Source organism: Sipha flava, unplaced genomic scaffold (assembly GCF_003268045.1).
Source record: "Sipha flava isolate LNK unplaced genomic scaffold, YSA_version1 268_pilon_pilon, whole genome shotgun sequence".
Taxonomy (NCBI): domain Eukaryota; kingdom Metazoa; phylum Arthropoda; class Insecta; order Hemiptera; family Aphididae; genus Sipha; species Sipha flava.
This window is the reverse complement of record NW_020272932.1, coordinates 816,862-834,425: the sequence shown is the minus strand read 5'-3', so window position 1 is coordinate 834,425 and position 17,564 is coordinate 816,862. Positions and strand designations below refer to the sequence as shown.

The 17,564-nt window shown below is 28.4% G+C and overlaps 1 protein-coding gene across 3 annotated transcripts in view; it reads right to left on the bottom strand.

The window, feature by feature from the left end:
* Window positions 1-17,564, bottom strand: part of LOC112685169 — a 68,273-nt gene that overhangs the window by 16,879 nt on the left and 33,830 nt on the right. For all 3 annotated transcript variants that reach the window (XM_025556963.1, XM_025556964.1, XM_025556965.1), the window contains one exon: window positions 4,581-4,721. In XM_025556963.1, coding sequence (XP_025412748.1) covers window positions 4,581-4,721 — 141 coding nt within the window. The remainder of the gene's footprint in view (window positions 1-4,580; window positions 4,722-17,564) is intronic.

Sequence of the window (17,564 nt, the reverse complement as noted above, 5' to 3'; positions counted from 1 at the left end):
TTTATTTTAATTAATACGGAATATAAATTAAATACCATATTTTATTAGTATTTACTGTTTATCTATAGATTTTATCACACAAATTCAATTCTACACGTGCTATTGTTTAGTATGATTTTAGGTTCAACACTTTTATCTAATACCATTATTCGCACTTATCCCTAAATTGTATACGCCATTTTCGCGCTTAAAAAATATTGAATTACATTGTCTGATGTAGTCTGATAATAATTTACAATACCTATATCGCTGGTAACAAAGTTCGCGTTGTATACTAAACACAAAAAGCATTGAATATTTAATTCAAATTATTTAATACCGAATTGCACATGCTATATTATAATTACTGTTTGGTTCAAAAGTGTGTATAATGTACTTTTTAGAACTTGGTAGCTCTTTTGAAAAGTTGAGAACTGAAAAAATAATCGTTATTGCGTGTTTCTACACAAGTAAAACATCAAATTTACCTATCGCATTTAAAAATACGTATTTTTACTTTTTTTTTATTCAGTTTTCTAATGATTTGTTATTATGTATAATCTCATTCATCTTCAATTTTTTCTACTGTTAGAGTGTCCCTACGTTTACATAAAAGCTGCATAAAAGTGTGTCCATACTATTCATATCAATACAGAAAAAGGGGTGGTGAAATTGATTTTTAATTCTCATCATGCTAAATATTTGAACGAATTGCAATTATTATTATTGCAATTATTATACTATTTGATTTTCTATACGGATATTAAGGATTTGGTGTATTATGTATTATAACACATCACAGTACATAAATGCAACTAGTAAATTATATATTTATCTTTTTATTATAATAGTTCAACTAACTAACAACTAATTTCAATGTGTATAGTATTGTATAATGTATTGAATATGTAAATATAAAATATATTAAGTATACTTGTGCATTGATAAAATGTGGAATAAATTTGATTATTATTACAATCACATGAGTACCAATATTACTAAGTATATGGTACATAATTTTATTAACACTGATTTTGGACAAAAATATTTTCAATTTATTCTTTTACTATCATATTTTTTTTCAAATATAGCGTGGCATCTTTTATAAGATACAACAATAATTCAAAAATAATTTAATGATCGTGGTTCATTAAATGAAGTTCTGACCAAAGAAAGCATGTAGTGGTAGTGAATTTCCATACACCACAAGAAAGGTCTAAAATCGGTCATAAATTTTTATATTATGGATAAAATGTCAATATTTTACCATACATGATTATCATATTTGTATTTTTATGAAAACTGGGTTTGAACTATTAATAAATAATAAATATATAAAATGTTTATTTATTTATTTTTGTGTATAAATGAATAATATTTATGGTAGGAGACAGACAAAAAATAACTCAACATAATATTGATAAATCAAATACAATTTGTTGAAAGACAAAAATGAATATGTTATATGTTATTTGATGAAAAATGGTAAATGCTTTGTAATATCTCATATTATAATTATTTATTTTATGATAAAAATTATTTTGAAAAATGGTTTATAAAATGTTTATCATTCGATATTTATATAGCATTGTTTGTGGTACAGTTTTTTGAGAAGTCATGGTAACCAACAATTAAAAAGTAAAAGAAACAAAAATGAATAGCAATATTTGAATACAGAGGCATGTATATGTTAACAATTATATTCATATGACTTCAATCAATAATCGGAACCCGAAGTTAGGAATTTCTTTATTTTATTCAAATGTTTAAGAATAGAATAAATAATATTCATTTGGACGAATGCGAAAAAAAAATTTAAATGCATATTATTATTTGATAATAATGCCATCAGAGAATACGTGTGGATTTTAAAATTGCATTTTTGTTTTTTCTTGCACTCGGTTATAATCGGATAACGATTATACCTATAAACATATATGGTATTTATATATGTGTGTTATAGTATCATATTTTCTTTCTATCATTAAGGATATTATCTTATAATAATAGGTATAAAAACAATATATGTTACATGTATATAGATGGGTTGGAGACAACAACTTGATGTGAGTTACTCGTTACATTTTGTAACTAAAGTAAGTTATTATTTCAATCATTTTTAACCACTATGGATCTTTAATTTATTCATAATAAAGCCAAAATAACTATGAATTTATCACTATCTTAATATAACTGTTAGTTTGAAAAATAACACGTTTTACGACATTAATGTTAAGTATAATTTTATCAAAATTAAAAAATTCTAATGTAATAAAGCGATTAATACACACACACACACACACACACACACACACACACACATATATATATATTTATATAAATTAATATATATTTATTCCTTGACTGAATTACATACCGACATTACAGACATAAAGTGATAACGATCGTCGATGTTATATTTGAATTTATCATGTTATTATACATTTACTGGTCCGGTCACTATTAAATTATATCTTAAGTCATAGTACATAATATTTATTACATTCATGTAGGAAATAAATAACCTTAACCTAACCATAAATTTTTTTTTATTTCCATTGCTATAACCCTATGGTTTTCAGTATTACTTAAAATTAATAATGCACAAGGACTTTTTTTAAAAATATATATTGTTCCACGTAAATCTTTACAAAAATAAAAACAATTTATGACTTATAATACCTTAATTTACGATTTATTAAAATAATTTATCAACAAATGATAATTATCAAATGAATAAAATATGGACCTTTACAATAAAAACAAATAACATAAAAATAAACTATCATTAAAAGTTATGTACGTTAATACTCTTATTAAGCTGGCACATATGTTCGTTAAAGTGTATAAGTGTACTTAGTGTCAAAACCACCAATGTAATATTATGTCTTAAAGTTGTAAATACATCATATTGTTGATATTTAGCTGCCAAAATCTTTAAGATTTAAATTTAAATAGTGTTTTATTTCACTATCACTTTACTGAGGTTGAAAAGCATTGAAATATTATCAATCAATAATAATATCAAATCGAGGTATCGACATCATTGTGCATTACAATACTTAAAACATTATTAGCCCTTAAAATTAATTTGTATTTTGCTATTTACATAATATTTAAATGTAGGATTCACTTCTTTCCCTTTCATAATGATAGCAGTAAAATAAAAAGTATTGGTTTTTCATAATTTGTTATAGTTTTCTGTTACAGTGATTAGATTTACATTTTGAAAGTTTAACTTATCCAACTTCGACATACATGTACATATAGAGGTAGGTACCGTTGAATGTGTTAATAAGGGGAGGAGGTGAGGAAGACTGGCAGATATATATATATATATATCGTTATTGTCACAGCATATAATAATTATATTGTATACCTATATCACCGACGTGCATATTCATGTGTAATCATCGTGTTCTACATAATATAAATATAATAATTTGCTGCATCGGGGGCGTTATTTTAATAGTTATATGGAGCTATAATATGCTATGTAATGGTATAACTTAACGGAGTATGATATATGTATTCGTTTAATCGGCAAATGCACATATGGAGTATAGACTTTTGTAAAGAGATCACCAACGACATTGCCAACCGTACAATTATAACAACAGCTAACATTGAACGTGGCACGATAAAGATTGTAATCCGGCTGGAGTGCATGGCTGTATATATCTAGTATTATTACAACAAAATATGCTCATTACGTGCCGTGAAGGGTTATTAAAGGACAACGGAGTAATCAAACAATTGGTATACCAACAGGTCGCTAGACAATATTGTTGGTTATTCGGTCGGTTGCTCTTCGAAAATTAACGCGTACACCAGTTCGAACCACGCACTTGTAATTGGAATTAATTGGTTTTCTGTGGGTAGCTGACTATTATTATACTATGTGCTACTGATTTCAATTAAGTCCGCTTACTTCTTGGAATTAACTGCAGAAGGCGCACAATATCTAACTAATCAAGGAGGGTTAGATGGCTTCCTCCTCCCGACAGTCTAAACCAAAGGTTATTAAATAGATTTTCAAAAAAAAAATCTTAAAAAGTAAAAAAAAAAACATAAATAAGAGTTTTTTTTTAAATATGTATCAAGATTGTTTTGAAAATATTTTTTCCCCGCCTTTAAAAACAATGAGATCCTAGATTCACCATTGAAAACAATGTCAGTAGCTTTTATTTATCAATAATCGTAGAAAAATTATGCTAGGTACTGATAAATACCTTTTGTCCTGCATTATCAAACTATAGTCGATGTACAAATTATATTATTTCGTCATTATCATCAGTAAGTTTTCTTAACCGTCCAACCACCGAAACATACAACGTAATAAAAATATTAGGCGTACACTTCAATTGGCTTATTGAAATTCTTTGTTATTTTTAAATAGCTGATTTGTGTTTAATGGAGGTAGTCACGTTGTTGGTATTAAGAGTCCGGAGAGAAGGGTTGATTGGCGGAAGGGACAATGTTAGTTTGAAAATTTTTGCTACCTCAAAAACAGTGTACTCGTACACTACGACCGACCATATAATAATATACGATAAGACGTAATGGAATTGGGCCAAAGGTTTATAAAAATTAACGCTTGCCTTGTTTTTCTTCGTCCACTTTTTATGCGGGTCAGCTGGCAGGTGTATGAGTATGGAACCATCTGGTGCCGTGCCATCGCTGTCCGGAGATGGTCCACCGCCGACTGGTCCTGGCCAAGCCACCGACGCTGCTGTTTTATTCTGAAAATTGCGTATGACGTGTGTTTTTTTTTTTTTTTGTATACTTCAAATACAATACATGTGTATATATTATACCATTCCCCTGGAAAATATTTAAACTAAAAACATTTTTATTATATTATAATTATGATGTTTTCAAATCATGTATTGTATCGTAATATTTTGTCCCGTATGGTAATCGAACAGTAATGGCTAGTCATATTTTAATGAAATCAAAAATGTTCGAAAAAATGATTATACAATGTTCTTAAATGCACTTATATTTTAAAACTTTGAAATTTGGATATTGGCATTTAAATATCTGTTAGAATTAATTATGATACGGTCCTAGCCCAATGAAATAAGTGCTTAAAAATATTTACATCTTAAAGAAATAAAATTTAAGACTTTTCTTTATTTGTCTTATATTAATTGATTGCCGTAAGTCAGGAAGGTTAAGGGAGAGGGGAATCGTTGTATTTCAAACAGTTGATGATTAAAGTTTTGATACATTTTCAAGGAAATCAATTTAAATGTGTAGAAATATTAATAATGACATCGAAAAATAACTTTATTGTTGTATATTTTTCTTGTCTTCTAGTCATTATTCATTATTCGTTTGCTCAAAATAAAATTTTCCTCAAACGAAATGTAGTGAATTATAACGAAAAAAATACATTTTTCTTTTACAATTTAAATCTGATTAACACATTGCAGTAAAAATAAGTATTTTTTAAGTCCGTATTACTTAAGCCTAGTAATTGGATTCTTTTAATTTTGAATCATTTTAAAAGTAGTTTTTGTTCAGGGTGACACGGAATGTCACGAGGGTTAAATAAATAAAATTCTAAATTCGTATTTTTTAAGTACACACATTTCGTGTGACATTCGTGATTTAAACAAGGGAGTAAGGACTATGGTAATTTTGAGATAAGGATAACGTACTTCTTTATAAATTAGGTACTTTTACAATTACTTTTGAAGAACAGAAAACTGATTAAGTAAATTGATGTCAGTTCTAGTAATTTATTTTATGGTGCAATTTAGATAGGACGAATGCAATTTAAAGTGTTTCTCACATTCAATAATTATCAAAACTTAAGCTTAAATCAATAATGATTTTCACGGTTCAGCTTCCATTTTCTATGATAGGTACTCTCATACATTTTGTGTTTATCGATTATAGCCCATTTCTTTAGACTCTTAATTAATTAAATTTGCACATTTTGTATGTCTTATAATTTAATTCTAAAAATAAAGTTTCTCTTTTGAATATTAAATTGAACATTAATAAAAGAAACTTTCAATGCGAAAAATGTAAATATCAGTATATATAAGACATGAATGTAAATTAAAAACCTTTAATAATTTTTGCTTAGAATTAGTTAATTTATTGTATAATCTAGTTTTAAGATTTAAATTTATAAAATTATAATTTATAATTATATAACCCACCAATAACTGATTCATTAACGATAATCGAAGAATACTATAGTAATATTGTGTTTAATAGTAAGTCATTTAATTTGTTTTTAATACTCAGATATATACTATACTAAATTCTAAATTATGTGTTTTTGACATTTCGTGTAAATATCATAGTAGATACTTCCGTGATCAAAGAAAAATATTTCTTATATCATGAATTTTATAAAGCAAAATCTACAAATTGCAATCCGAGTGGAACCACTGATATAAATAATAATTTTTTACATTCCTGACAACCCCCCCCCCTCGTAGGCTCAAATGCAATTGGAATCGTGATCTGTTTTATAAGTAATCACCAACCGAACTAGTTCCTAGGTGTCACCAATGGGTTACTTCCTTTTAAGTCTTGTTTAAATCGTTAAGTTTATTTTAATTCGATATGTTATTTTAGCAAAACTACTTATTGTGCTTTTTTTGTACAGATTGTGTTTTATTATTAATAAAAAAAAATAATAATTTTTATCTTCATGATTGTTTTCAAATATTAATAATATCTTGTTTAAGTCACGACATGTTTTTGATATTTAGATTATTCATTTAAGCTTAAATTAAATTAAAATCCATACTCCATGTATTTTGTAGTATTGAAAACCGTGAGTGTTATTCTCGGTCCGAGTATATACGCTTGTTTGTAATATAAAATTGAGATTAAAAGTCTAAAGAAAGTTTTTGCTATCGATGAAACTTTATTTAGAAAATGTATAAAAAACGAACCAGATAAAAAGTTGGTAAGATATTGCTGGGACCAATTAATGGTTTTTACCTTTCCATTAATAAACATCAATAGTTAGTCACCACAATTGCTATTACGAGAAAATCACACACCAAATTATATAGTATTATTAGTACTATGACGGCCATTAATTTGAAATTTTTTTTTTTACAGAATTCAGGAAGTATTAGTGATACATTAGCCGGTTATGTTTAAATTTATAATTACTATATTTCCTGTGACCGATATGTAATTAAAATTTAATGACGTGAAATTTGAACAATTGGTGAGCGGTGAGCGGTTTAATGTTGCATCTTTTTTGATGTAAACCTAATAATGTATGTAAAACAGTTTTATAAAAACCTTCGCTCCTCCTTCTTACTTCCGAATTATGACTTTGAGTTCACCTCTTGCTCATAAAAGTATACTGGTCACTAATCTTTTATATTTTTTATATTATACTGTCGTGTAAATGTTTGGCTAGATGCTAGAGGAGTAAATACAATAATTTGATAACATTTAATCGTATAAAATATATCACTAGCTAATTATTTATATTTATATAAAAATTTTAATGATTCAAATAAACAGATTAGAAAATCAAAATTTTTTGTTTAGATAATTAGCAAGCGAACAGATTTCGTAATGGTCAATGCTGAGAGGAATAATAAAACGTGGACTTCTATAAATTACGGACGATCTGCACATTTTTAAAATGTACGAAGCTCGGAATGCATATAAACAAAAACCAATAACTTTTCTCGGTTTTCGCGCATTCTATTGGCATCAATAAATTTGAGTTAGCGGTGATTGGAAAAAGTAGGTCTTCTTGGAGCTTTTCCACGTAAGAGACTCTTTTTGTACTGCAGATCCCAAAAAGAGCTTCTTAAGCAAGTTTTATTGCAAAGCACACGCAATTTTGCGGTAAAAAAAAAAAAAATCATATTTTTAAAAATGTGGATACATTTTAACGATTGCAAATTATTGTTACGGACTTACAGCGCCGCCATAAATCGACTGATAAAACGAGTGTTACTTGTTGAAACGATTCGTATAATGCAATATTGTTATACGTAGTCACACGCGTTTTACGTGTGTAATACGTACCCACGTCGTAGGTGGGAACTCTGGGAACGGGGCAATGTTCCTGGTTGCCACATGGCTGGGCAACTGGAACCTATCCCTACGGATCTTCTTCACGCGGATCTTCTGTCTTTCTCGTATGTAAAGTGCGGCTTGCATGCCTGAGCTGGCCATTACTGGAGCTCATGGTCCGGAATCACTTCCCTTCGCGTGCCGTACAACATTTTCGACACACGGCCGTCACCGCTGCCGCCTCTGGTCGGAAATTCTTCTCGTTCGCGGTCGCCGGTTATTGCTTAATGAAAATTTATCGGAAATTCTATATTTTTTTTCTACTTTTATTTTCTCCGGTACATTCCACCCGATCTCGTCAGACACCGACACGTGTAGTGCACGTGAACTATGCGCAGATTGATGGTTGGCTGCGTGACGAATATTGAGGTATATGATACCGGCAGGGGGACGCGTCACGCGACGATTTTGGCGCAGCTGCAAATACGATCGGGCATAGCGACGGCGGTGACGGCGAAAACGATTACCAACGCCATCACGACGAGGCACCACACCTGTAGTAGATTCATTGGTTTATTTATTTATTTAAATTTTTTTTTTTTTTTCATTTTTCCAGCACTCGAAACACACGTCGCACTACCGACGTCAATGCTTTGCCAAGTTAACGCGTGCGGTTCTGCCTACGATACTCAAAAGTCGAACTTGGTCGTAGCAGGCAATTATATAATCGTTGTACGGGGCGAATAAAAATGTTGTTAATGTGTGTGTCAGTGTGGCGGAGAAATAGAGAGAGGGTGTGAGAAACAAAAGGATAGGGAGAAAGTAGTAGAGGTAGCCTCGCGCGCTGCAAAATCAAAAGGTTAATTTGACGTCACGTCGTATAATGAATAAATACAGTGGTCTCCAGGAATGAGTCGATATGAACAAAAATGATACACCGTACGTAGTTTGCATAATGTATTATACGTTATCATTACAGCGGTAAACTGTGTTATACGAATGAGAACGGTTTACCTTTTTAGTTATACGATTGAGAACGATTGTCGGCAGAACTAAAAAATAATATTTTGTACTTTATATTCAAACTATTGAGAATTATCTATCAAGGGGCAATCTATCATTTGTCTAAATTTTTAGCAAAATAGATAATAAATACGATACCTACCACGGTAAACAATTATTAATAATACCTATAGTCGTAATTTATGAATAAGTCAAATACAGTTGTTTGGTGAACAGCGATAACAACGTAATGTGTGCAGTGTTTATATTAGAATTCTTTAAAATTAAAACGTAGAATTACAACGTGTTATTCAATAACTATAAATATTTATTTGTAATGCAACAATAAAAAAAGGATTAACAAAATGGAAATGTTCCAACAGCAATCGTAATGCCAGTGTATTAACGAAAATTAATAAATCTTTTCAAATGGTGAACATATTAATCACGTAAGCAATAATAATCAAACAATTGAATGACAAATTTTAAGAGAAAATTGTTTCTTTATTATTAATTTATATTTTTAATTAATTAGTATTATATTAAAATTGAATATAAGGTATACTAGTTTGTATTAATTAATGTGCTAACGTTGCATACAAGTTAGTAGGTAAAAATCGTAATATCAATAAAGGTACGGCCAATAAGAACCATACTGAATCGTGTTCTACCTGTAGTGAATGATGGCAGACGAGTGATCGAATTCGATCACGCGATTTTTTTTGTTTTGAATATAATTAACCTTTTGGTTAATTGACCGTTCGGTGCTTATGTATTACACAAACAAACACACGCATTCCTATATATAGGGTCTAAAACACACTTTACCATTGTGACCGTTAGCTTATGATATTATACAATGTCAACAGTTTTAATTAATTATTTTATCTCTACGTGCACGTATACATCAATATTTTATTTATATTTTTGTTATATATATATATAGTATGGGTGATACTAAAAACATGATCGAGAATAAAATTTTATTAATTTAACATATCTGTACGGAAAACAATATTGCATCACGATACTATATGTGCTCTGATAAAGTAAAAACTAAAAACTATAGTAAGATAGTTATTTATTTATTATTTTTTTTTTGCTTTATTGGCCATCGAGGCCTTTCGCAGCTTTTATTAATCCCTTCCATACGTCACGGTCAGTAGCGATATCGGTGTTAGCTTTTCTGTCTATCATTCGTACATCTGTATTGAATCTATCTGCCGAGGTGTTCTCTGGGTTATTTGTTAATTATCTTACTATGCTAGATATAATTTATTTAAAACAATATTCAACTGTTATAAGAAAAAAACATTGGATTTTTCATGTTTATTTCATATTCATGTTATCAATAAGAAAATTATCCATTTTTATATCTACTGGAACTTTATGTTATTAAACGCAAGTACAGTTAGTCGACAGTATACGAGATGAAATGCAGTGGTTTGATGGAGAAAAAAGTAAATACTGAATTCCATAAATATTATAAGTTTTTGAAGCCATGATGGAAGGGGAAGAATATCTACCACACCACCATTTAATAACAAAAAATACCTAGCACAAAAACTAATCAACCGAATTTGACTCAAAATATAAACAAATACTTTTTACTAAAAATATTGTAATTATTTTGGATTTATTTATTATAATATATTTATACTTATACCTATACTAATTACAAATTATATGAAATTTATATAATTATTAATAATAATAATGTAAAAAAAATCCTGTTCATCTCGCTGTTAGAAAGATTAGATGAAGTGCTCGAGAATGTTTAGAAAAATAAGGCTCCATCATTATACAAGATCCAACTCCATTAAAAAAAAATAAATAAAAAATAAAAACGAGGAATTTGTAAGAACAAAATGAAAAATCTGGTATGTTACGCTCCTTTTTTTGCATACATGATATAACGAAATTACATACAGTGTGTTCAACGATAAAGGTAACACAAATAGTTTTAGACTCATCACCTTTGTATTTTATTGAGTTTTTTTTTATCTGTAAAAGAACTCGAATTTACACTTATTATTGAAAAATTCAAATTTTTAACATTTTTATTCTTGCGCATGCGTTTATATTTGAGTTCATATATGAATTACATTAATTTTTTTAAATTATTTTGGCTTATAAAGTTTTGTTCTATCTTGAAAATATATAATAATTATAAATATTATACTTATTATACTAAAATAGATAATAAGTATAAATTCAAGTTCTTTTTCAGATAAAAAAACCCAATAAAATACAAGGTGAAGCGTTAGAAATATTTCGTGTTAACCTTATCATTAAACACACTGAATAATGCGAAACTTTAGTATTATACTGTCCGCACTTTAATATAACGGACGTTTATATTAGTCAATACCTAACTGTATTGACGAGGTTTTATTCCGATGCAAAATTCTAATAATAACGATCTAATAACTAACATATTCTAGTATTATTATATATAGCGTATTTAGTTTTAAATAACTCAATGGTAAATGGACATTTGAACAATTTTCAAATAAATTATGTTCCTAACAAGATTACTTACGAACAATGAATAATGTATCTTATATTAGGATCGAAACAAAAGCATACAGCGCGATGACAGCAGTTTTATTATGAACGTATACAATTTGTTTATAAGTTAATCTTGTGTATCACAATATAATACGATATATTATATGTTCGCGTCAACTGAGCTCGAACAGATTTTGTGGCTTTCTATTGATAGTCTTCCAAAAATGAGAGTGACAGGACTCCGACAGGATAATCCAAACAGCTTATACGTCTTGGAAATATACGTAGATATATAAAAACACATTATCTAAATGTATAATATTGTACTACGTATAAACGCGTTGTATTTGCAAGTATAATGAATATTTGATGACGTGTATATTATGATAGCTCGTTTTTTTTAGGTCTTATAAATAAACCGTTTGTTATATCATTATTATTTTTACGATTATTACCTATATTATTGCGGATTTACATATCATTATATGATATTGGTTTTTTTTATATAGGTATATTTTTAGTATTAAAAAGATAAAGGAAATGCATTTTTTTTTCACAAATAACGTATAAAAACCAATATTTTTAAATGAATCGATGGTTTCAGAAACGTCATTTTAAGTTACACATTTTATGAAATTGAGATATTTGTAAAAATGTGTACTAGTTATATGTTTCTTTATGTTGAGTGTAAAAATACATGACTAGTATGCGTTTTTACTAATATCTCAATTTCATAGAACATGCGACTAGTGACGTTTTTTCAACCATCGATTCAAATATATAAATAAATGAATGCTTAATCTAGAGTTGTAATTATATTAGTAATGTACAATTATTTTAGAATTGAAAATTCATCATCAGATATACAAAATCAATAAAATCAAGGCTCAATAAATATAAATAATAAAATGAAATAATATAAGTTTAAATATTTTCATACGAAAGTTTTAAAATCCAATTTATAGATTTGAAGTATCGATAAATAGATAATAATGAATACATTTTATAGTTTGTTATTCGAACTATTAATCAACGAAAAAGAAAACTTGACCAATTTCATTTCCGAACTTTTCAGTTTAAATATCGGTCATAATACTATGCTTGAGTAATAACAATATACCCTGAAATCCTTTCATAGTGTGATGAGTGGAGTGAAATAAAAAGTAAATAATTAAATAGTTTTTATTACAGTGAAATAAAAAAGTATTAAATTCATACGCACATAAATTCGGAACAACAAAATTTCCAGTGATAAAATTAGTGTGTAATGTAAGTACCCCAAGGTAGGTAATTAAATGTATAAAGAGATAGCAATCTTATTATTTAAGTTATATTTTATTTAATAATTAACATATTAATTATGTACCCATCTATGTTTTTAATACTTTATATCAAATAAACTATTTTAATTTATAAAAACTCTTGCAATTATAGGTATAAAGAAAATGTTTATATATTTTAAAAAAAACGCATTTTTTTTTTCAAATAAATATTTAACTCAAATTATAACTTTTAGCTAATTCAATTGAATCGGTCATTTCGAAAAGGCCATTTCTCCATACTTTTTCAAAACTAGTTTTATGTGATAGAAGTGTTAAACTAATAATAATACATATTTTCTGCGAGACCGCCATATATAGTTGGTTTTTTTTAAGGGAATTAAATAATTCAATGCATTTTCAATTTTTATCTAAATTTAATTTTGATCTCTAAAAATAGTTTTGTACGTTTCTTGACAATTTTCATTTTATGGAGATATGGCTTTTTCGAAATGACCGATTCAATTGTAAAAAAATTGTCATTAATAGATATATCTTTATTTTCCTAGTTTATAAATGTTATATTATAGTTAATATTAAAATGTTCTTTTAATTGTGTACCAATAATTACCTAATTAAAAGAGAAGCAGATAATAAGAATTTGAAAATTAAATACGATGAGATAACAAAGCTTTATGCTAGTACGATTAATAATCAGATGAAACGCAAACTAAGGAATTTTTCTAGCAATATATTCTGTTAATTTGTAATCCGAACAGTATATTGTGGTTTATAATATATACCTAGTTTACACACAAAGTTACACTGTCGATAGTCTATAATAAATTATTTATTCATTATATTCAAACATAAAGAGAAAGCCGAAACAGAATTTGCATCTATTAAAAATAATTTTGTTTTATAAAAAAAAAAAAAAAAAAGTAGAAGCTATTTCAAAACATATCATAATGGAACGGAAATTTGTATTTTTACGCTTTAACGGAAGAATAAAATAAAAATGTTTTATATATATATATATATATATATATATATATATACATACATATATAATTCATTCCAAACCGCTTGGTCGACACTTCCTGTGTCACCCTACTATCATTGTCAGAGTACGGAATGAGAAACCTACACCATGTCATACTGTAAAACACGATATATTCTTGAGTTACCCGGTAAATGCATTAACATTGACTTGCTACGTTTTGATTGCGAGCGGAAGGATGAGGAAGAGGAAAAAATTGTCACTCCCTTTTCAAACTTAAAGTTGATATTCTGCCAAAAACAGAACTGTGTAGCATATCAGAATAAACGAAGGCGAAACAGTTTCCTTCTGCATAATAAAAAACAGTTCTTAGTATTTCAATAGTGTATAAAATGTTTTTTGATGGCATAATTTTTAATATTTCAGTGTTAATCACAAGGAAAAGCATATCTTATTTAATGAAACTGTAAAAAACATCAAACTCTAGTTTACTTAATAAAATTTATTATAGAGCTAGAATATATTATACCAGAATTTTGTTTTATCTGAATCTAAATTAATGTCTATTTAAGAATACTTTTCTGAATATTTTTGAAACGATTAATATTGAATTTTACTGATTTAAAAAAATATAAATTTTATTTGGTAATATAGTGTACTGTAAGTTGTACGACGTTTAAAAAGCGACAAGGTTCCTTAAATAACCTATCCACTTGTTCCACCACTATGTATAAACTCTAAATAATTGCTTGATGCCTAAGTGAACTAAACTATAGTATGCTAGTAAATTGTTTTAACGTAATTGGATATTCGTGTGTGGAAACTTAATTTGAATTTCAAATGTTAATACTTTTAAGATAAGAGTCATCACGAAAACACATATGAATTAAAAATTTCAGAAAAATGCGATGAACCAAAATGCGTGGCACAGAATAAATTGATTATGCATTGTGACCTACTGTAGTTGTATAATAATAGAATATTGGATATGCCTAACAATAAAGTTTTCTGTAAACGACAGTGTTGATTAGACCAGTTTTAAATATGTACCATAAATGCACGCAGTATGTGATTCATCAAGTACTTATATTTATTATGTACTTAATATAATTTTGTGTTTATCCAAATGAACAAGATTAATTGCCAAGTAGCAATATGCTCAGATTTTCCCAAGTTGGAAAATATAAGTGTATAACTGTATACGAGTAGATGAAAAATATAACGATCAATATTATATAAGCTCGTTACGTAACATAATATAAAAATATTTTTAACGCAAATGACAAAGGAATGGATCAATATTTGAATCACCCACAAACCATATGAATATTTACACAGGCATTTTATAGTACTTGTCCACACTTTGCTCGAATGATTTTTGAAAAATAAATAAAATTAATTATTCGTCTTATTTGTTGAGCTTAGTTTAATGAGCTGATGTCCAACAATTTAATCTTCTAATAAAGTGAACGGTCAATTAATTGTATAAGCAATTTAAATAAAAAACGATAAATCAAGATTTTCACTTTTCTACTTTTCAATTGGTCTAACCGAAGTGAAGCTGATAAGGGTTGATAATGTAAAATTCTACATAACATTTGAAAAGTAAGAAACTGCACTTATCGATTTATATGCATTCAATTTACTTTTAGAATCTCGAATAAATGTAATTCAAGAACAATAGAGTGGTAATAATTAAGTATGCATTAAAAATGGAGACTTCATTATACTTCTAATGGATTCGAAGAAGATTGATAATTAAATATAGAAATATTTGAAAAATCCAACATATATTTTGTGTAGTTTATTTCTTATATAAATTAATAATATATGAAAATATTGATAACTCTACCTATGGAACTGGATCATGAATTGCATCTAAATTACAATAAACATATTTAAACCCCCCCCCCCCCCCCCCCCGAAAATTATTTCTAGGTACGGCCTTGTCCAACGTTGATGGTGACGTACAGTGATAGTCAGTGGAAGTAATAGTTTTTTAGTTTTTCAAGAGCGTCAAAACCATAAAATGCCATTTATCCATAGCATTGAGAGTGTAGTATATACTGTACAGATATCGGACCTACATAGAGTTTACACACAAATGTTAAACGGTTGTTCGGTCGTATCGAGAGCAATGACGTATTTAAAGATCGCCACAGGGAAAAGGAAACGGGAATATATTCCGCAACATTTTATATAAATATTTTGATCACATCGTTATATATCAATGGACAACGCGTAAGACTCGAAAGAAGGGATCCACGCCAAACGAGGTACAAGGAGGAGGATGGAAGGAATAGTACAGGGAACTAAATCGTATCAGTTATAATAATAAGACCTGTGACCAGACATGGAATGTCATATACGATCAAATATGTGACGGCGACCGGTTGGTATACTCGTAATTATAATGACACATTGTTGCGGAGGAAACACCCGGAAACTAACCGGTGGGGTTGGTAGCCTTCTTTTTCCGACCAAGACATCAACTCGATATTTTTTTTCCGTGTATTGTTAATAGTTATCGACGGCGAGACAGAGAACAGCTTCAATTATGGGATGCATTCTGCCGCGCAACACGAAAAGTGTGTTACTCCCTACGACAGGGGACGGTGAACGTTTTCCGATTTACGTGCGTTAGAAATGTTGACGTGTCAACATACGCATATATAGGTATAAATATATTCTAAGTCGTATGTTATTTTAGGAAAGAAAAAAACAAATGGCTTAGCGATACCATTCTCTCGGTTCGTTCAACGAAAGAGTAGATAGGACACACATATCCGCATCATCGAAACATCGCTTATCTGTTACATGGCACCTTACTAAATATTTACCGTTTTCCAACGAATATTTGTGATCTTCACATGCACTTTTCAGTCCTACTATTAAGATCGGATTATGTTCGTAATGTAAGGGGTGGTTATTACTTTTGGTGAGGTATTTTCACTCAAAAAAATTTCATATTTTTTATTTTGATATAGTCATTTGTAATAAATATTAATTAAAATAAGTATAGTGCATTGTAGTTTAGTGAAAATTGATTGATAAAAAAATACTTTATATTTGTTAGCTAACGATTATAAAATACATTGTGGCCCCTTTCAACTTGTAACCCGAGGCTATAGCCTCTCTTGATCCAGCTCTGCCTATTGTGCCGTTGCACCGGGCGATGACACACGATTCCGCAAAATCTGTTTTTTTTTATCTACCCTATTCCGTATATTTTCGTAATAAAAAGATTTTTTCTATCTAACCGAAAATTAACACGACTCCGCCTAAAATATTTTGCGACGTTGTCAGTTATGGTAAAACAACATGTATAAATTAAATAAAATAAATAATTAAAAATTAAGCTCCTATTTATTCTTATTTATTCCAATTTGATTCAGTTGGATTTTTATGTATAAAAATATCATATATATTTATTTATATTAATATATCGAAATGAGTATTTTATTAAAATATTTTCTATGATAATAATATCAATTTGATTCGATTTATACCGATTGTATGCATTTACGGTGAATTCTATATACTCTTTTTTTTCACTATCAACATTTTCTGATCATTAAATAATGCAATAATCGATCTAATTTTAGTTCCGGTTGTCGACCGGAATTCCATCAATAATTTTGTAACCAAACAAATAAAATCGGCGGGCGTCGTTCAAAACCGCACAATTTTATATCTTAATCCCACATATTTCCGCCAAATTAAACCGTTCAATACAGCACACATTGATATATATATATATATATTTATATTAATAACGTATACATTTATCTAAAATA